Source organism: Pogoniulus pusillus, chromosome 1 (genome assembly GCF_015220805.1).
Source record: "Pogoniulus pusillus isolate bPogPus1 chromosome 1, bPogPus1.pri, whole genome shotgun sequence".
Lineage (NCBI taxonomy): Eukaryota > Metazoa > Chordata > Aves > Piciformes > Lybiidae > Pogoniulus > Pogoniulus pusillus.
In genome coordinates this window covers 13521270-13542425 of record NC_087264.1, presented here as the reverse complement: position 1 = coordinate 13542425, position 21156 = coordinate 13521270, and the positions used below count along the sequence as shown (strand labels likewise).

At 41.8% G+C, this 21156-nt stretch overlaps 1 protein-coding gene across 6 annotated transcripts in view; it reads left to right on the top strand.

The window, feature by feature from the left end:
• The window catches only part of EML1 (EMAP like 1), a 143241-nt gene extending 128958 nt beyond the window's left edge, over positions 1-14283 (top strand). For all 6 annotated transcript variants that reach the window (XM_064176493.1, XM_064176405.1, XM_064176575.1 and 3 more), the window contains 7 exons: positions 2074-2141; positions 4209-4297; positions 5162-5259; positions 5904-5991; positions 6194-6289; positions 11945-12075; positions 12705-14283. In XM_064176493.1, the coding sequence (XP_064032563.1) occupies positions 2074-2141; positions 4209-4297; positions 5162-5259; positions 5904-5991; positions 6194-6289; positions 11945-12075; positions 12705-12830 (696 nt within the window). In that variant the 3' untranslated portion in view covers positions 12831-14283. The remainder of the gene's footprint in view (positions 1-2073; positions 2142-4208; positions 4298-5161; positions 5260-5903; positions 5992-6193; positions 6290-11944; positions 12076-12704) is intronic.
• Positions 14284-21156: the final 6873 nt, after the last annotated feature.

Below are 21156 nucleotides of genomic sequence, written 5' to 3'. Positions count from 1 at the left end.
ACCTATTTTTGTCATAGAGATCTGTGTAAAAGCTTTTTAATGTAGTTACGAGTTACAGCTCAGATTAAATTCCCTGTTTGAACCTCTAGTTTATTCAAGAGAATATTTTAACATTCACCATGAAATTACACTTACAAAAAAATAGGCAAATCTTCCTTTCTGGACTTTTTGAAATAAGTTACTTGCTTAAAAGTAATGAGAGCATCTCTTACTTCCAGCTTCTAAGACAATAGCTCCAAGTGCAGGGTGCTGCACTTTGGCCACAACAACCCCATGCAGAGATACAGGCTGGGGTCGGAGTGGCTGGAGAGCAGACAGACAGAGAGGGATCTGGGGGTGCTGATTGATACCTGCCTGAACATGAGCCAGCAGTGTGCCCAGGTGGCCAAGAGAGCCAATGGCATCCTGGCCTGCATCAGGAATGGTGTGGTCAGCAGGAGCAGGGAGGACATTCTGCCCCTGTACTCTGCACTGGTTAGATCACACCTTGAGTACTGTGTTCAGTTCTGGGCGCCCCAATTTAGGAGGGACATTGAGATGCTTGAGCGTGTCCAGAGAAGGGCGACGAGGCTGGGGAGAGGCCTTGAGCACAGCCCTACGAGGAGAGGCTGAGGGAGCTGGGATTGTTTAGCCTGGAGAAGAGGAGGCTCAGGGGTGACCTTATTGCTGTCTACAACTACCTGAGGGGTGGTTGTGGCCAGGGGGAGGTTGCTCTCTTCTCTCGGGCGGCCAGCACCAGAATGAGAAGACACAGCCTCAGGCTGCGCCAGGGGAGATTTAGGCTGGAGGTGAGGAGAAAGTTCTTCACTGAGAGAGTCATTGGACACTGGAATGGGCTGCCTGGGGAGGTGGTGGAGTCGCTGTCCCTGGGGCTGTTCAAGGCAAGATTGGACGTGGCACTTGGTGCCATGGTCTAGCCTTGAGCTCTGTGGTAAAGGGTTGGACTTGATGATCTGTGAGGTCTCTTCCAACCCTGATGATACTGTGATACTGTGTGATACTAGTAATTACAAATTGCTAAAAATATGACAAAGTTTGCTCAAATGGCTACAATGTGATATGGTTTTAGAGTATAAAAAAATCAAGGATATAGGCATTTCTGTGAGATGTTGCTGGATTGTTTTCTTTTTCCTTACATTTTAGAATTATTTTGGACAGGTATTAGAAAAAGAAAACAAAGGGGGGAAAAAGATATTTCTTTGGGGATTTTCTGCTATAAGCTGAAGATTTTTAGAGATCATTCTTTGCAACGGAGCAAGGGGAAAAAAATATATTTCTTTGGGCATTTTTTGCTATAAGCTGAAGATTTTTAGAGCTCATTCTTTGCAACAGAGCAAGGGAAAAAAAGATATTTCTTTTGGCATTTTCTTCTATAAGCTGAAGATTTTTAGAGATCATTCTTTGTAACGGAGCAAGGGGAAAAAAGAAAGCACTCATATTGTGTTTGAGATGTGCTTAAATTGCAAGACACTGCTTCTCTACCTGCCTCCATAATACTACACTATACAAAGTGTTTTAAAATTCCAGATTAGAATAAGAAACCAAATGTATGCCCTTAATTTCCCAGTAAGCTACAACTGGCAAGTGGTGAAAAAGGATTTGGTGTATGTGGAAGTTAAGCATTATTCCTGCATTCACAGTGAATGGAGGAATTCTGTTGAAGGAGGTACTTGCTTGTGCTTTTAACAGTGGGTAAACTGCAGCTCTGATACTTAATTCTTAGGTCAGTTCTAATTTAATAAGGTTTTTTTATGTCCCTTGTTTGTGGTTTGTTGAGAAGCTGCCTTTGCCAGTGTTATTGTTATGAAATCACTTGCCAAGTTATTTTTAGATAGTGAAGAAAAGAGAACAGTGGCCTTGTATAGAGGAAAAAAAAAATCTATTGAGTAATATTTCAACCAGTGAAAAAATGGAATGTTTTTTTTTTCCTTCAAGTTCACATTTAAATAAAAAAAATCCAAACAACTCAAAAGACAAGAGAGATGTACTCTGTTCCCAAGGCAGGTAATTGAGCTGTGCTTTTGTTGTAACTTGGACTGGTTAAAAAGTGTGCTTCCTTCTGAAACATTTTAGGATCCAGCACAGTCTTCTGGTTTTCATCCTTCAGCATCTGTTGTTGCAGTAGGGACGCTGACTGGCAGGTAAGATGCACAGAGCTGCACCTCGGGCAACTACAAACAGTACATGATTTTACCAGCTCACCTCCAAGTTCAGGTTTTGCAGATGCATGCATGACATGTATCCATCCTCTATTGATTTCTATTGAATTTCAGAGTGAAATTCATTTGTATTGCTTTAGTGCCTGGCAACTCTATGCTTAGAGCAATGTTAGCTGAGCATTGCATGATCATGGAAGGAAGAGATGTTCTCTGTGCTGAGCAGCAATCTAAGATCAGTGGGAGGAGGAGGATTTAGATAGGGCAAGAAGTCTAGGTCAGCAGTGAGACTATATCAAAGATGATTTAAATGTCCAGAAGGGCAAAGGAGAGGCAAAAGGAGTTTTAGACGTTAGTTAACTTTGCAGATGTGTACAGAGAGCTCTGAGTCCTATAGGGCAATGTAGAGGAGATCACAGAGAAAAAGGTTGCCTGCTAGAAAATGTGACAAGTGGTTTATTATCACTAATGAGTGACAACCAGAGGCTTTAACAAAAATGTGGCAAATGTTCCACTGTGCTAGACATGGTGTCAAATTGCATATTAAGAGACTTGTTCTGCTTGAAGAATGTAAGGCATAAATAAGACAGACAAAAACTAAGGTGAAAGATAGTGTGTCCATTTTACAGGGCACGTGAAACCCTTGGTAACATAGAGGGTCAATAGCAAAGCGTGTGTGATGGTTTGGGTGTTCCCTGCCCTCCCACACTTTAGAAATTACCCAGACTAGTCTCAGCCAGCTCTGGGAATATAAATGAAGCTGTTTATTTACAGCACCACAATATACAAGCAGATATTTACAGTATATACAGTTATATACAGAAATATACAAGGTAAAAGGTAATACAGAAACACAACTCCCCTCCCAGAAACCTGAGTCCCCAGGAGGGGCTCTCAACCACCCCTGCACCTTCCCCCTGCCCCTCTCAACCTTCCCCCAGTCCTAAGGAAAGAATAGAGGTTCAGCCAAGAGGTTAAGAAGCGAAGGTTAGTCCAAATGGAAAATGAGGTTAGGGAGTAATATGTTGCTCAGCCAGCAGCCCAAGGCAGAGTGTGTGAAAATGGCGAGAGCGTTATCTAATGTTTTCATTTCTTCTTCCCAAACTCCTTAGCAAGACTTCTGAGGGAAGCAGACATCATAGACATCATAATTGTTTTCCTTTCGCAGCCTAAACTCTACTTTTTCTCACCAAAACATTCTAGCTTGCTTCAAACTAGCACAGTGTGGGTTTAACCTTGGCTGTCTTTCATAGGAAGAAGGAGTGTCTTAGCCATAAGTTCATCCTCTCCTTTAATGTCACTTGAGGGCAGACTTTGCTGTTAGCTTTGAAAGCAGTTCCACTTCACTGAAGACTATAGGATGTTTATAGGTTATAAGTCAAGACTATTTCAAATTGTATATCAATCCTAAATGAAAGATTTGCTTTAGTTACTACATTTACTTTATTTGCTAAATAAAGTGAATCAAAAGAAGAAGCTTTGAGATAAAACTTTACTTTGTCCTTAATAATTTAAGTATTGAAGTGCAAATTTTATCTTTGTCCTTTCTACACATTTGCACATTGAATTAAATTAAATTTAAAATAAGAGCTTAACTTTGAAAGAAGTTAATGAATAAAGCTAATCCTTCTGTCAAAATAGAATGGTCCTGTTTCTTGCTTATGTTTTCCTTTGCTCTAGGATTTAATGTGTCAATTTAAACATCAGCACAGAACAGGGTCATTAAAAGAGAAGGATCATTGTGTGTGATATTTATTTTATTCTAATGTGTAACACAGTAAAACAGATTTAAATCTGAAGATTGATATCAGGGTCAATATCAGATTATTTTTCTAGTTAAAAAAAAACAGAGAAAGATTTCTGTTAAAATAAAGACTAGAAAAACGAAACAAAACCCAACACAAACCCCAAACCAACCATGTAGCAGTTGCTGTTTTAATTTTCTTGGTACAAAACTTATGATATTTTGACAGAAGAAAATTTGGTTAAGATTACAGTAGATTTTAAATCCTTACAGGATGATTTATTTGCCTCTTTCTGTATTTACAACAGGTGGTTTGTGTTTGACACAGAAACAAAAGACTTGGTCACTGTACACACAGATGGAAATGAACAGCTGTCTGTAATGCGTTACTCACCAGGTTTGAGAGTGCTTATTTACTGGTTTGAAAACACTGCTGATTTTTTCTTAATTAGTATTAATTTTGTAGTTGGGTTGTTTTCAAGTAATTCCACAATTGCCATACTGAGATTGAAAACTTTGAAAGACTGGCAACACTGAATTGGTGTTGCCTTAAATCCTAGTTTTCTTTTCCCTCCCTCCCTCTCTCCCCCTCTCCCTCCCTCCCTCCATTCCTCCCTCCCTAGTTTTCTTTTCCCTCCCTCCTTTCCTCTCTTCCTTCCTCCCTCCCTCTCTCCACCTCTCCCTCCCTCCCTCTTTTCCTCCCTCCCTAGTTTTCTTTTCCCTCCCTCCTTTCCTCCCTCCCTCCCTTGCTCCCTCCCTCCCTCCCTTCCTCCTTCCCTCCCTCCCTCCCTTCCTCCTTCCCTCCTTCCCTCCCTCCCTCCTTCCCTTCCTCCTTCCCTCCCCCCCTCCCTCCCTCTCTTCCCCCTTCCCTCCCTCCCTTCCTCCCTCCCTCCTTTCCTTCCTCCCTCCCTCCTTTCCCCACATGCCCATTATGGCCTCACTGAGAAGAAGGAAGCCAAATGAGACTTAACTATGCAGTCTGTTGCAGTCAGATTAGCCCTAAATGGACTTTAGCTACATCCAGAAGTGTGATTCATTTTTACAGTAGTAATTGCTGTACTTTGCTAAACTTGCTGTTTTGTAATGTTGAAAAGCAAGCATCAATATGCATCTGAAAAAGAAGAAATAGAATTTTATTTGTTCATTTGTTGCTATCAAGGCCTTCAAGAAGAGCTCCTCTTGTCTGTGGCACACTAACTTTTCAAAATTAGCCTAAATTCTTTCTTACAGGAATAATTACAGTTCACTTTTGTGTTTATAGATGGAAACTTCTTGGCAATAGGTTCCCATGACAACTGTATTTATATATATGGTGTAAGTGAAAATGGAAGAAAGTACACTAGAATTGGCAAATGTTCAGTAAGTAACTCTGCTTTCTTCTGCTTCATTATTAACAACTTCAGTATCTTTTGTAGCTGGTGAAGGGCCTGGAACACAAACCCTATGAGGAGAGGCTGAGGGAGCTGGGGGTGTTTAGCCTGGAGAAGAGGAGGCTCAGGGGTGACCTCATTGCTGTCTACAACTACCTGAAGGGAGGTTGTAGCCAGGTGGGGGGTGGCCTCTTCTCCCAGGCAATCAGCAATAGAACAAGGGGACACAGTCTCAAGTTGTGCCAGGGGAAGTATAGGCTGGATGTTAGGAGGAAGTTGTTCCCAGAGAGAGTGATTGGCATTGGAATGGGCTGCCCAGGGAGGTGGTGGAGTCACCACCCCTAGAGGTGTTCAAGAAAAGACTGGATGAGGCACTTAGTGCCATGGTCTAGTTGATTGGACAGGGCTGGGTGCTAGGTTGGACTGGATGATCTTGGAGGTCTCTTCCAACCTGGTTGATTCTATGATTCTATGATTCTATGATTCTATGGTCTAGTTGCCTGGCTAGGGCTGGGTGCTAGGTTGGACTGGATGATGTTGGAGGTCTCTTCCAACCTGGTTGATTCTATGATTAGTACTGTTACACTGAGAGACACTGTTAGTGCAGCTAATACAATATTTTTCCCTTTCTAGGGTCATTCCAGCTTCATTACTCATCTAGATTGGTCTGTTAATTCACAGTATCTTGTGTCTAATTCGGGAGACTATGAAATCTTATACTGTGAGTAAGAATTATCTTTAATCCTTTTGTGCAATGTTCAGGCAATTTGATAGAGATTTAAATTTCGAATGAGACCATACAACTGCCAAGAGAGACCATATGTTTTAATTCATTTGCTGCAATCCAAAATGGATACAGTTTGAGAATTAAAAATGTTATCATGTGGTTTGGGTTGTGTGGGATTTTTTTTTTTCTTTTGTAGGGATCCCCTCTGCTTGTAAACAAGTCGTGAGCGTTGAAACAACTAGAGATATAGAATGGGCCACTTACACCTGTACTTTAGGATTCCATGTTTTTGGTAAGTATCTTTCCTCTTACAAGCTCTTAACCATTCTTGTTATTAACAAACACTTAGATTGCCAGCATTTTCTCATGAAACATGACTATTCATATTTCAGTGAAAAATACAGAACTTCTGTTATGTCATTTTTATTACAATCTGTCTTCTTATTTCAATCCAGAAAGAATCTGGTTTAGTATTCTTGTTAGTTTCAAGTACCGATGTTAAATTACAACATAAGTGGCAAACAAAGAAGAAATCACACCCTGCCCTTCCTGTCACACTGCTCCTTGCAATTTTTAATTTGAAGTACCAGTTCTATGGCAATATCATTTGTTTAGGCAGCTGCTGGGCCAAATCCTTTACCAGGACCATTTGCATTAGTTTACTGTGCAAACACAAAATGGATGGCAATCTCTGTCATCAAGTACTTCTAATGAACTTTAATACAATATTGTTGTTTAGCCTGGAGAAGAGGAGGCTCAGGGGTGAGCTCATTGCTGTCTACAACTACCTGAAGGGACATTGTAGCCAGGTGGGGGTTGGTCTCTTCTCCCAGGCAACCAGCAACAGAACAAGGGGACACAGTCTCAAGTTGTGCCAGGGGAGGTATAGGCTGGATGTTAGGAGGAAGTTGTTGACACAGAGAGTGATTTGCCATTGGAATGGGCTGCCCAGGGAGGTGGTGGAGTCACCACCCCTAGAGGTGCTCAAGAAAAGACTGGATGAGGCACTTAGTGCCATGGTCTAGTTGACTGGCTAGGGCTGGATGCTAGGTTGGACTGGATGATCTTGGAGGTCTCCTCCAACCTGGTTGATTCTATGATTCTATGAATATGTGGCAATTCCATTAGGTGTAAGGAAGGCAAGAAGAAAACGTTGAACTTTTCTTCTGCTAGTTTTGAAGAAGCTGCTTTCCCCAGTGTACTCTGAAGCTTTGTATTTGTTTCTCAACACATTCATAACTAGACAGATCATTACAAATCTGAGTATGAGAAACTTCAAATTTTTGAATCCACAAGAAAAAACAGGAAGCTGTAATAGAAGTTCAGAGAGGAGTGAGGTTTAGTATAAGCAGTAAGCAAGGTTTTTACCCATGTTTCAAGTAGAATAAATGTAGTGTTTGCAGTTAGAAAGGGCATGTTTCTGGAGCCTAGAGATGGGATGGCAGTAGCAATATGCTGAGAAGACATATTCAAATTTTGTATACTTTAACTGACAAGCAGCATTTAGGTATCACTACAACATGCAGATTTAGTAAAGAGAGGAAAACATAGAAGGTTTGCTACAAGTTGGCACAATGTGTTTCTCATATGAGGGATTAAGACCCTTCTAGAGCTACAAACATATTCATAGAATCAGCTAGGTTGGAAGAGACCTCCAAGATCACCCAGTCCTAGCTACCACACGGCCCTGTCCAATCAGCTAGACCATGGCACTAAGTGCCTCATCCACTCTTTTCTTGAAGATCTCCAGGGACGGAGCCTTCACCACCTCCCTGGGCAGAACATGGTGCCATATATACTGAAGAAAATACTAGACTTCAGGAAGACAAATTGCAAAAATCCAAAGCCCTAGATAGGAAAGAACAGAAGTTGGAGAAAAGGGAAAATGTGGTAACTCCTTAGGTGGTATGAAACTGCACAAATTCCTCCAGCCCAAAGAAAGGACAGGAGTGGCAGCTGACCAGAACTAGGGGTATTTTCTCACTCTAGTAGAACCACATCAAAATCACAACTTGTGTGCATAGCACTTGCAGACCAACATAACCAACACAGAGGGGGGAATGAATACTGCTCTGTTGAACACATGTCTTCCAGTATGGGAACAGATTAGTCAGCCTGGAAATGTTTAGGGCTGATTCAACTAAAAATCAACAGTAAAGAAGTGTGTTCAAGGGAGGATATTTCAGTGATACAAACACACATAAATGTGAAAGACTAAAGACTTGAAAACATTTACTGATCTGTATGCTTTTGCAAGAGCCATGTGCTGCTGGATATGCAATGAAGGTATCAACTCATACTACATGTCTAGTATTGGAAAAAAACAGTATTTAAGGTGAAGGACATCAACAAAAGAAATCTAAGATGCTATGCATGAATCCTGCCAACATTGCCAGCAGAGCTCAAGACTGGTTGGATTCAAAACTGACTGAAAGGCTGTACACTCAGTATTGTATTTCTTTGAATGTATTTATTGATAGTATGGATGACAAAACAGCATGGAGTAGGGAGATGATTGTACTCTGCTCTGGTAAAGTCACATCTATTCCATTCAGTTTTGGACACCTCATTACAAGAGGGATATGGAGGTGCTGGAGCCAGTGCAGAGAAGAGCAATGAAGCTGGGGAAGGGCCTGGAGAATAAATCTTATTAGCAACTGAGGGAGCTGGAGCTGTTTAGTTTGAGAAATAGGAGGTCGAGGGGAGACCTCATCATTGTCTACAGCTGCCTGAAAGGATATTGTGGAGAGGTTGGTCCTGGTCTCTTCTTGCAGGTAGTGATAAAAGAAGAGGGAACGGCCTCAAGTTGCAACTGGGTAGGTTTAGGCTAGATATTAGGAAAAAAAAATCACAGAGGCATTGGAATGGGCTGCTCAGGGAGGTGGTGGAGTCATCAACCCTGAATGTGTTTAAAAGTCATTTAGATGCAGTGCTTTGGATGTAGAACAGGGTTATTGGTTGGACTTGGTGATCCTGAAGGTCTTTTTCAACCAGAATATTTCTGTCATTCTGCAAGCTGTCCTGAGAAACAGAAGAATGGTATGGAAAAAGGAGGCAAATCAGTAGAGACAAATAGGAGATTACACACTTGAATGACAGAACCCAGTTGCAGAAATAGAGATTGGAGGAGAGCAGGCAAGAGAGCAGATCTGCACAGAAAGATCAGATTACTCTTGAATACAAACTGAACATGAATCAACAGCATTATGCTGTTGTGAGGAAGGCAGGCACATTAGTTTGTGTGTAATGAAAAGGACACTGTGTGAAATGTGATGTAACTGTCCATTTATCAGTATCTGCTTCAGCCACAGCTGGAATAGCTGCCTCTGGTTTTTGCATGTTGGAGCAACAGATAATGTGCTGACTAGCAAGAATAATTGTCCATTTAAATATTGTTCCTGAAGAAAAGATTTAATTAATGAATTTTAAAGAAGAAAAACACCTGGCATGAATCTTCACAGGAGAGAAAGGAAACGATCTCTTTCCATATCTGCAAAGGGTGGGGGGGAATGGACTAATTTTTCAGCAAAGGGGATTCAGTTAGAGATGCAGAAAAAATGACAGTGGGGCACGAGAATGAATTTTGAAAGAGCACAGAGTCTTAGAGCCTGATATGATCTTTTCCCCATTTCAAAATGTCAGTCTTGTTTCTTAAATCATTTCCTTCAGGCCTTATTTCCAGCTTGTCAGAGTGACCACTTGTAAAGACTCTTGCCTCTTTTTAGCTAGCATTTGATATTCATGCAAACTCTTCTGAGTCAAAGCAGTTATTTAAAACAGCTTTTCTGTCTCTTCATTCTACATGTTCATTATTCCATGAGTAGCACTTACCATTTCTTCTTTGTACCTTCCTTTTCTTTAAGATTCTTTTTTCTTATCTAGCAAAAAGCTATATCCACACACACCAGGAAAGTCAGGGGTAGTCCACAAATCGGTTTTTCATTTGACTCACAACAATTCATAACCCCTTACAAACACATGGAATCACTTCCTCTTAGTGCTTTGGAACGGCTGTGCAGTGACGCCGTGTTTGGGCAGAATTCCATGCAGATTGAAGATTAGCTGTTTCCGTAGTGCAGGACAAGTGCCCACTTAGGTGTTATCCGGAGCTCAAAGAAAGGAAGCTGGAGTGTGCCTGCCATGCCCTTAGGCGTAGGCATCCTTCCAGGAGAGGGGAGGGTAAGCACAGGGAGCAGCAACTGTCTCATCCTGACCGGTATAATAAGAGTGAAGGAAGAGCATGCACTGGAGAGAAAGGACTCCGGGGGGAAAACTGCAGAAAATATGTGACATAGTGATGGAGATTGAAAATCATAATGCCAGGACAAGGCCTCTTTTTCTTCCAAATTGAAATGTCAGAGCACACATTATAGCACCACAGTATAGGAGGGACACTGAGGTGCTGGAGTGCGTGCAGAGAAGGGCGACAAGGCTGACGAGAGGTCTGGAAAACATGACCTATGAGGAGCAGCTGAGGGAACTGGGGTTGTTTAGTCTGGGGAAGAGGAGGCTGAGAGGGGACCTTATTGCCCTCTACAACTACCTAAAAGGAGGTTGTAGTGAGGCTGGAGCTGGTCTCTTCTCCTGAATTACTAATGATAGAACAAGAGGAAATGGCCTCAAGTTGCATCAGGGGAGGCTTAGGTTGGATGATTGGAGCAAGTTCTTTCCTGAGTGGGTGGTCAGGCACTGGAGCAGGCTGCCCAGGGAGGTGGTGCAGTTGCCATCCCTGGAGATGTTTAAAAAAAAAGAGTGGATGTGGCACTTGAGGCTATGGTCTGGTGATTAAGGATGCTGGAATGAAGGTTGGACTGGATGATCCTGGTGGTCCTTTCCAACCATAGCGATTTGTAGTTATTAGAATCATAGAATCATAGAATCAACCAGGTTGGAAGAGACCTCCAAGATCATCCAGTCCAACCTAGCACCCAGCCCTAGCCAGGCAACTAAACCATGTCACCGAGTGCCTCATCCAGGCTTTTCTTGTATTAGACGTTGTGCTGAGGGATTTGGTTTAGTCAAGGACTTGTCAGTGTGAAACTAATTGATGATCTTGAAGGTCTTTTCCAATACAAGAAATTCTGTGATTAAGTTGATGGTCTCTGAAAGTTAGATATAATTTATGCTGAGCAGGGATTAGATAAAACCATGCTCCCCTGCCCTGCAGTACTGCATGCCAATACCTAACTAAGATTTTAGTAACTGGTTGGGTTTTATGAAAATTACAATTTAATACAGACAGCTATTCAGAGGCTTTAAAGATGTGGTGCATAGATTTGGTCTTGGCATTGGTGAGCCTGCAGTTTAATTTTAGAACAGCACTTTGTACAAGAACAGCAAGGAGCAGAGTATGTGAGGAAGGAGAATTGCATACAGTGAAACAAAAGCATGTAAAATGTTACAGTAGCTTCAGATTCATCTTGAGGGATGTTTTAATTACCAAATAACATTTTTAGCTATGTAATTTTCGGTTTCCTAAGTTTTTACACTTTAATAATGTGAAGACAGTATGTTGGATGATACATAGGTACTTTTCTTTAGACTACAGTAGAACAAAGGAAGTATGTTAGCTCATACATATGCAGTAGGAAAATAAAAGCAGTAACTGCTATTTTTCTGCATAAAAATATTAAAACTCTTTTAGGCTCAGACATTTGAACTTAATTCAGCAGAATTTGTTGTATCAGAGTAAAAAGCACTTTACTGACTAGAGGAAATACACAGTATTTATTTATGTGCTTGGTTTCCTATTAGAATGTGGTCTTTTCCTGGGACTGATATATGCACACTGATTCAACTGCTGTTATTTTTATAGATTTGAGAATCTTTTTTTTTTTCTCTCTCTTTTTTTTTTTCAAACAAGTAATCCTTTGTTAATATTTTAACAAAAACCTACACTTCTATTTCCATTATAAAAAAACTTTTAATTGGTCTCTCTGTGTTTCAGGTGTATGGCCCGAAGGTTCTGATGGAACAGATATCAATGCTGTCTGTCGATCACATGAGAGAAAACTGCTATCAACAGGGGATGATTTTGGCAAAGTACATCTCTTCTCATATCCATGTTCCCAGTTTAGGGTAAGTTATTTAAAAAAAAAATTAACCCTTGTAACTTGCACAAATGCATTAATTGTTGTTTTCCTGTGTACAAAAAAAAGAAAAGAATAATGAAAAAAAAAAGAAGTAGTAAAAAAAAGGAAGCTGGAAGGAAAAAAAGAAAGAATGGTCTTTTTAGGCTGTCAGGTAGTGCCAGGACTAGGGGAAATGTAGGAAAGCTGGAGGTGGGTAGGTTCAGGCTGGACACGAGGAGAAAGTTCTGAGCAAGTTCTTCACCGTGAGAGTGGTGAGAGCTTGGAATGGGCTGCCCAGGGAGGTGGTTGAGGCTCCATCCCTGAAGGTGTTTAAGGCCAGGCTGGATGAGGCTCTGGCCAGCCTGATCTAGGGTAGAGTAGGGTGTCCCTGCCTATGGCAGGGGAGTTGGAACTAGATGATCCTTATGGTCCCTTCCAACCCTGACTGATTCTATGGTTGTAAATTCATTTCTGCCTAAGGGATTTACTTAGCTATAGCCTGACATTTAAACTTTAATACTAAAAGACTTTAAAAGAAATGACGTGATGCCTCAGTTTCATTGCTGTGTGAATGTTCTGTTTTAGTGATCTGTTTTTATGACAGTTTATATTCTCACTTAATATGGTGTTTTCTAGGCTCCAAGCCATGTGTATGGTGGGCACAGTAGTCATGTAACTAATGTAGATTTTCTCTGTGAAGACACTCACCTCATCTCCACGGGCGGAAAGGACACAAGTATTATGCAGTGGAGAGTCATTTAAAGGAAACAGCAGTGTGAACTTACACAGTTGAGTCAACCATGCACAGAACTTATGTATAAACTGTATATTTAAAACTTAACAGTATGTTTGCAGTTTAGCCTGGTCACTGTGATTTTTTTTTTGTTTAAAAAATTCTTACAAACCTCAGGAAAATGAAGCCCTGTGCTGGTTACCTTACTCAGTCTAGTGATCTTCTTTCTTTGTTTTTTTTTTCTTTTCCTCCATTGTGTCACACCTTAAGAATGACTGTTTTCTGTTGTACAATATACAATGCAGTACAAGTTTCATATAAGAAATGTGGCTTGACAGTTTGCAATACAGTGGTGTCAGCAGAATGTGACTATCTTACACGTTTTCTAGAAACACTGCTAAAATGGTCACAAAAATGCCTTTCAAAGACTGTATATATGTGCTTATTTGTCTCACTATCTACACTTGGTACTGTATATCTACTCATTTAGAAAAATCTATGGCAATGTCAAGGTACTGAACTGTTTCTGATGGAGGATGATGAAGAGATATGAAAACTATAAACTGTAAGATGCAAAAAAAATAGTGTTATAGACCTGAAAATGTGAATGCTGGTAAACTTGCATTCTCTTGGGAATAGCATACCTTGGATATCACCCGTGAAGACTTAGGCTCTCTTTCAAGTGAATCAGCAGGTTGTGCCCCAGTTTGACCTGTTTCAGCAAGAGTTACAGACATCTGTGTGCTTCAGGTATTCCATATGAGTTCAAATGAAAAATATTTTTACTTGTATATGAACAATTTCTTTTTGAAAACAAGACAAAAAAAAAAGCTTGGCCACATCCCCATTATTGGTTGATATATTTAACTAATATGTATATTAATCAGCATGATGCTATATTGTACATGTATAAGATTTTAGCAGTTCATAACAAATGGTAAGGCAATCTAGCTTTACTTTTTTATGCTTATGGATATTGTATATTTGTATTTTAAGACCAAGTAGACCAAGTCTAAAGATATCTTTTTAAGTGTACCATAAACCTGCAGAGGGTTAAGGAAGTCTTGGAAGCCCACATATGACATTAATGTGTAACTTCTAGCCCCTGTGTTTTGTGCATGGATGGATATTTATAGTATGAAATAAGATTGTGTTTTGCAACAAAGTAACAGTGGAGGTGGCATAAAATCATTAAGAAGGCCTTATCAATGTTGATTGTGACACAGATTGAAATGTATTGTTTACTTTGAGGAATGTATCTGAAAAATTTTAAGAGAGAGGAGTTCTAAGTGGACTCATAAAAGGTAATATTAAAATTTTGCTTGTAATGGACAGTGAAGGTTAATTCTCTGAACTCTAAAGCACTGGTTGTTTAGAGTTATTTAAAAGAAATGGAATCAATAAACTTTGAAACTTTTTTATTACATCTCCAACCTCCTACACTGAAAGTGCAGGACACCAATAAACATGTATTAAAGTGAATGTTCAGTTCATTCATCCTGTTTAGTAAAATGTCTTTGGTTTAATGTGAAATGTTTCTAGAAGAGACAAGCGTTTACTTAATGAGCTATTTCTGATTTCTTGATGAGAGCTACATTTGGGAATCAAATCTAGATTTGGGGGTTCATAGTTTTGTGTGCGAGCGTGACCCTGGGGTGTAATCCCTAACGTACCTCTAGAGATTGAAGCTCCAGGAGAGGGAAGGAGAGCACACTGCATGCTTCCGCCTACAAACTGCCTTGGGTCTGCCACCTAGTACTCATGACTGCTGAGCCCTCAGCTGCTGGAGTGGCATTCTGCTGCACAGGGTTATGCTCATGGCAGGAGCCCCTGACAATTTCTCTGTGTTAGCCAAGACTTTTGAAGGCTAGGGTTTCAGGGTCACTTTAGGTTGACATCTGAGATTGTCACTAAAAAAAAAAGAGGCTTTGTCTTCCACTGCTTCTTCCTATCCTGCATAGCAGGACAAGAGTTACTGTGGTCATAGGGAGAACCCAGCTGGGAGGTGGATCCAGGTTCAAAAAAAATCAGAAGCACAGGGGAGAAAAAAATGTCATCCAAGCAAGCAAAGAACAAGTGCTACAAAAGAGAAAAGCCATTTCCTTAGTTTCCTCATCTGCCTTAGCTGTGCAACTTGTAGTGAGCTTGTACAGAGGAAGGTACAATGTGGAGAAGAAAAATAAATGGACAGAGGAGCACTGGAACAACTTCTTTTGTTGGCGATGTCAATATGCCTATGCTTGAAGTGTGTGAATCTAAGGCATAATATCCATGCCCTTTCTAGGGTTAATCCATCCTAGGAGGTCATAATACACAAGTTCTTATCTTATCTAAATACTTGGCTGATTATGCCATGGTACCTTCTGTTTGCTTTTACAAGTGGAGTGCTTTCAGGTTTTCTACTTTGAGAATTGCAGTGAGTTTGTCATTTCAACAGAGAAAACAGGAGCTGCAAATTGGCTTTTCTCACTCCCTTTTCATCCTTCTCCCATGGTGCTGCTCTTAGGATGTAATAACGTATTTCTGATCCCTTTAAATTTAAACTATTATGCTTTACAAGAAATAGATGAGGAATCCTGCAAGTTCATCCCTAAGGTTACTGATCAAAGGAGATGTTCAACGATCCCATCCCATCTGTGCCTCTGCTGTTCCTCTGTTCCTAGCTTTGCTGTTAAATGTGTCTTTGTTCCTCTATGAAAACCTGATGAATGTATTCACTAAACTGGCAAAGGGTAGGTAACATCTTGAGCCAAAGAGCCGTTTGATGACTGTTAAAGTGATTCTTCTTTCTTTATCCAGGGAACTCGACACAATTTTGCCATTGTTATATATAATCCTCAGCTTTCCCCACTTCCACCCTGGCTGCTTGGTTCTTTATTTATTTCCTCAGGAGTGTACTTTTTTTTTTTTGTTTTGTTTTCCTCTCTTTAAAAGAACTAAAAATATGTGAAGAAAGAATTATTCCTGAACTTTGTGTATTTCATTCCCTCAGCATCACCCAGCGCTCCTGCACCTGTTTCCTTTACCTGATAGCTCTGTGCGTAGCAGTTGTCTTTTCCTGCCCTTCCATGGTTTTGCTTGTACTCCTCTGATCTTGGCTGCAGCAAGTTGCTCAAAAAGGAGCTTGTGCTCTTTGTCTTTTGTGTACTGCTGTTGTCTACCAAGCATTCAGCTGCACCCTTTCAACTTTTTTTTTGTTTGTTTCAATTCCTGTTTCTTGCTTTTCTCCCCTTTATTTCTGGAATTGCTCTTCTGTGACCTTCAGCTTCCAAGGCTGCATCCATCTTAGTCCTTACTGGCACATGGTACTACCCATAGCTGCTTATAAAACCAATGGCTCTAACTTTCTGATTATTTTGGAGCTGAACTTCTGTTTTCTGACTGTATGCATGCTCCTTCTCTGACTTGCACTTAACCATTATCAGTATCTGCTTTTAGCCCCTTCCTCCCTGCCCTCCTTGTATGAATTTACCAGGGTGATCAACACTGTCTTGCTTCTTGACTGTCTTCCATCTGTCTGTAGGCAGCCCTGTATAGCACATACAAAGGTTTTTAAAGATTTTTAGGGTAGGATTTTTTTCCCCTCTGTTGTTGCATGGCATTTATGAATGGGATTTTGTGACCCTACACTCACTACAAGAGTTTGACTCTCACATTTGCCCAAAACGATGAAGATGTGTATTCAGATAGTACTTCAGTGTTGAGATGTTCAAAGGGATCAGCTACTGAAGTTGATAATATCTATTCTCTAGGTCTTGTGTTATTTTATAAATCAATATGCTTTCAGAAGATTTTTTCCTTGCTCTCCTATATGCTTGGCTGGATGTTAGGAGGAAGTTCTTCCCAGAGAGAGTGATTTGCCATTGGAATGGGCTGCCCAGGGAGGTGGTGGAGTCACCATCCCCAGAGGTGTTCAAGTAAAGACTGGATGAGGCACTTAGTGCCATGGTCTAGTTGACTGGCTAGGGCTGGGTGCTAGGTTGGACTGGGTGATCTTGGAAGTCTCTTCCAACCTGGTTGATTCTATGATTCTATGAAACATAGACTCAGTCTGGTTTCTAGGATTGTTGCCAGGCAACCACCAATAGAACAAGGGGACACAGTCTCAAGTTGTGACAGGGGAAGTATAGGCTGGATGTTAGGAGGAAGTTCTTGACAGAGAGAGTGATTTGTCATTGGAATGGGCTGCCCAGGGAGGTGGTGGAGTCACTGTCCCTGGAGGTCTTCAGGAAAAGATTGGATGAGGCACTTAGTGCCATGGTCTAGTTGACTGGATAGGGCTGGGTGCTAGATTGGACTGGATGATCTTAGAGGTCTCTTCCAACCAGGTTGATTCTATGATTCTATGATTGCATATGTACCAAAAGCTTGCAAGGGCTAACAGTCTGTTTTTTTTTTTCACAAGGGTTGGCATTTTTCATTTCTTCAGGTTTTTCTCATAGAAGAAAGAAGTCTTTTTGTTGTCTTCTCCATCCCTGGAATTAGGGTTGTTGACAGATCACATCACTGTATCCTCAAAAATACTACAGATGGCAGAGAAAATGTCACTTTAATTACAAGTGAAAAGAATAGACTTACAAGAAGCCTAAACAGAAATCTTTTTTTCCCATTACTGTCCGGGATTCTTAGCCATGCTGGAGCACTCTGATCGCTGCTATGCCATTCTGGCTGCAGTGGGCTGCTCTTCAGATGAGGTGCCCCAAACCAGAGTATCTCCTAGCCCAAAAGATGGGAAATGAGGATCCAACTCCTGAGACAGAATCACAAAATTAACCAGGTTGGAAAAGACCTCTAAGATCATCGAGTCCAACTTATCACCTAACCCTTCTAATTAACTAAAACATGGCACTAAGTGACTAATCCAGCCTCCTGTTACACACCTCTAGGGATGATGACTCCACCAGCTCCCACCTCCCTGGCAGTCCATTCCAATGGCCAATCACTCTTTCTGTGAAGAAATTCTTCCTAATGTCCAGCCTAAACCTGCCTGGCACAGTTTGAGACTATGTCCTCTTGTTCTGTCACTGGTTGTCTGGGAGAAGAGACCAACCCCCACCTGGCTACAATGTCCCTTCAGGTAGTTGTAGACAGCAATGAGGTCTCCCCTTAGCCTCCTCTTTTCCAGGCTAAACACCCCCAGCTCCCTCAGCCTCTCCTCGTAGGGTTTGTGTTCCAGGCCCCTCACCAGTTTTGTTGCCCTTCTCTGGACATGTTCCAGCACCTCAACATCTCTCTTGAATTGAGGGGCCCAGAACTGGACACAGTACTCAAGGTGTGGCCTGAACAGTGTTGAGTACAGGGGAAGAATAACCTCTCCTGTCCTACTGGCCACACTGTTCCTGATACAGGCCAGGATGCCATTAGCCTTCTTGGTCACCTGGGCACACTGCTGGCTTGTGTTCAGTCACCTGTTAACCAGTACCCCCAGGACCCTCTCTGCCTGGCTGCTCTCCAGCCACTCTGTCTCCAGCCTGTAGCACTGCTTGGGGTTGTTGTGGCCAAAGTGCAGAACCCAGCACTTGGACTTGTTAAAACTCATCATCACACCTGGATCTGTCTGCTCCTGGATGGAGGCTGCTGGCTGCCAGATGAGTGAGTACATACAGTGCATGCTCTTGCCGGGAAAGATTTCAGTGTCTCCTTAGTTATGCAGTTCTGCAGCAATCCCATTTTCCTAAATGGAACAATTCTGCCTCCTGAATTAATTAAACAGAAGATTAAATTATAATCTACATAGAGGTATTGATGACAGTTCAGCCAAAGCTGCCAAGTGTTTGGTAGGCCTTGCTTCTGGCAGTGGTGATTCTGATGAGCTCATCTGTGAAAGCCATTTGTGGGACCTTTGTCAGTTAAGGTGTTTCACAGGGTTGTGGGTTCCCCTTGGTCTCCTGCTGTGCTAGTTTGAAGCTAGCTAGAATGTTTTGGTGAGAAGAAGTAGATTACAGGCTGTGAAAGGAAAACAGTGGTGATGTCTACTTCTCTCAGTGTGGAAGCATAAGAAGGTGCCTCCTTTTGACACTTTGCTGTTAGTGTCAGCAGACACTGTAGGCACTTCTTTGGACTTTGCATTCTGTCTAGCTTGTTACAAAAGCCTGAGCTCTTGCACTACATGAAAAGTGGTTCCTTCCCATTATCTCCAGAATCTCAGCTTAGCACAGGTTTGTTTTTAACATCTTTTCATGGAGTCATAGAGTCATAGAATCAACCAGGTTGGAAGAGACCGCCAAGATCATCCAGTCCAACCTAGCACCCAGCCCTAGCCAGTCAACTAGACCATGGCACTAAGTGCCTCATCCAGGCTTTTCCTGAAGACCTCCAGGGATGGTGACTCCACCACCTCCCTGGGCAGCCCATTCCAATGCCAATCACTCTCTCTGTGAATAACTTCCTCCTAACATCCAGCCTATACTTCCCCCGGCACAACTTGAGACTGTGTCCCCTTGTTCTGTTGCTGGTTGCTTGGGAGAAGAGGCCACCCCCCACCTGGCTATCTACAAACTACATGAATTTAACTTATACATTTCCATTCATTTGTAGGGGATGTATCTGTACCTTAAAGACTGCCCTTAGGATCTAGTTTGGGGTGCTGAGGTTTTAACAATGATAATGGTGACCTGATTTCTGGGTCTTGAAGCAACTGAATGGGCTTTTAGCAGGCATTTTTAAGAGGTTGATGTTTTTAAAATCTGACCCATGGAATTACCTGGAATAAGTATGTAGCCCGAGGGAAGCAGATTCAGATGCTCTGTAGATTCTGTCAGCTCAACGTGAGCTAACTTTGCTCCAGATTCCAGTTTGTAGGCTAAGGAAATCTCCTTCAGGCTGTTCAGTCATTATGGTTAGAAAGTGAAAATCAAAAAGGTTGGATAAATTCTGCAGCCATATTAGATTATTGTAACTTGTCATTGCTTTGCATTGCCTTCACACCGCAGGGATGTGCTGAAGAGGTAACTGCTTGAGGCAGCCTGAAGAGAACAGAGAATGCCTCCCTACAAAATCAGTTGCCCTGGCTGTTCATTCTGGATTCAGTTTCTCATTAAGATAAATGTTGACATTTTAGGGCTCCTTCCTTCCCAGCTTCTCCTTCACAGCAGCTTCCATTGACATCATAATTCCAAATTTGTGACATCAGTGTATAACCACAGGGGAAGTCATTACGCCAGAGGTTCAAGTGTTTTGGCCTTCTTACAGCACCTAAAAAGAGCAGATGAGAGAGCTCTGAGCGTCTCTGTCTACGGCTTGAACAGCTGGAGAGGGAGCTGACAGGAGGCTCAGTTTAAGTGAAAAGCCCTCTGGCATTTCCCGTATGCACAGCTCCTGTTCAGCAGAAAATCTGGCCACACGCAGCTCGCAGCCTAGACAGTCCCAACTGTCTCTGACTTCATGAGCACAGCTGTGCCTCTGTGCTGAGGTTTTTCAGACTAGTTTTGGGTGAGAACATCATTGTTTTTGTTATCCAACTGTGATGAGCCCGGCCTCTGTTTAAAAGTTCAAGCTCAGACAATCTTGACCTTGCAAGAGCAGGACCAAGGAGATTTTAATAATGATAAAACAAACAAAATGAAGCAGCTCCTGGCCTGGCTCAGTGCAGCTTTCTCTGCAAGAGAAACAAAGATACAGGCTGTTCTCTGAGGACACTGTGTTATGCCCTGATATGGAATATGCTGTATCAAAACAGGCTTTGGTACTGCTCAGATGGGGCTAAACCATAAGATGAAGCAGTAGTTCATAGAATGGTTTGCTTAGAAAAGACCTCTAAGATCACTGAGTCAAATCATTATCTAACTCTGCTTCTGGTGCTAAACCGTGTCCCTTAGTACCACATCTATGTGCTTTTTAAACACCTACAGGGATGATGATTCAGCTGCCTCCCTGGTGAGTCTATTCCAGTGTTTGAGAACTCTTCCAGTGAAGAAGTTTCTTTAATCTAGATCTCCCCTGGCTCAATTTGAGGCCATTTCCTCTTGTCCTATCACTTGTTACTAGGGAGCAGAGACCAACACCCACCTTGTTACAACCTCCTTTCACATAGTTGCAGAGAGCCTCCTTTTCTGCAGACTAAACAACTCCACTTCCCTCAGTCACTCCTCATAAGACCCATTCTCCAGAGACTTCATCAGCTTCGTTGTCCTTCTCTGGACCTGCTCCAGCATCTCAATGTCTTGTATTTAGGGCCCCAAAACTGAGCTCAGTACTCAGTGTGTGGCCTCACTACTGCTGTGTACAGGCACACAGTCATTTCCATAGTCTAACTGGTCACACTAGGCTTGAACAGGCCAGGATGCTGTTAGCCTAGGCCATGTCAGCACACTGCTGGCTCATATTCAGCTGGCTATTGATGAGCACACCCAGGTC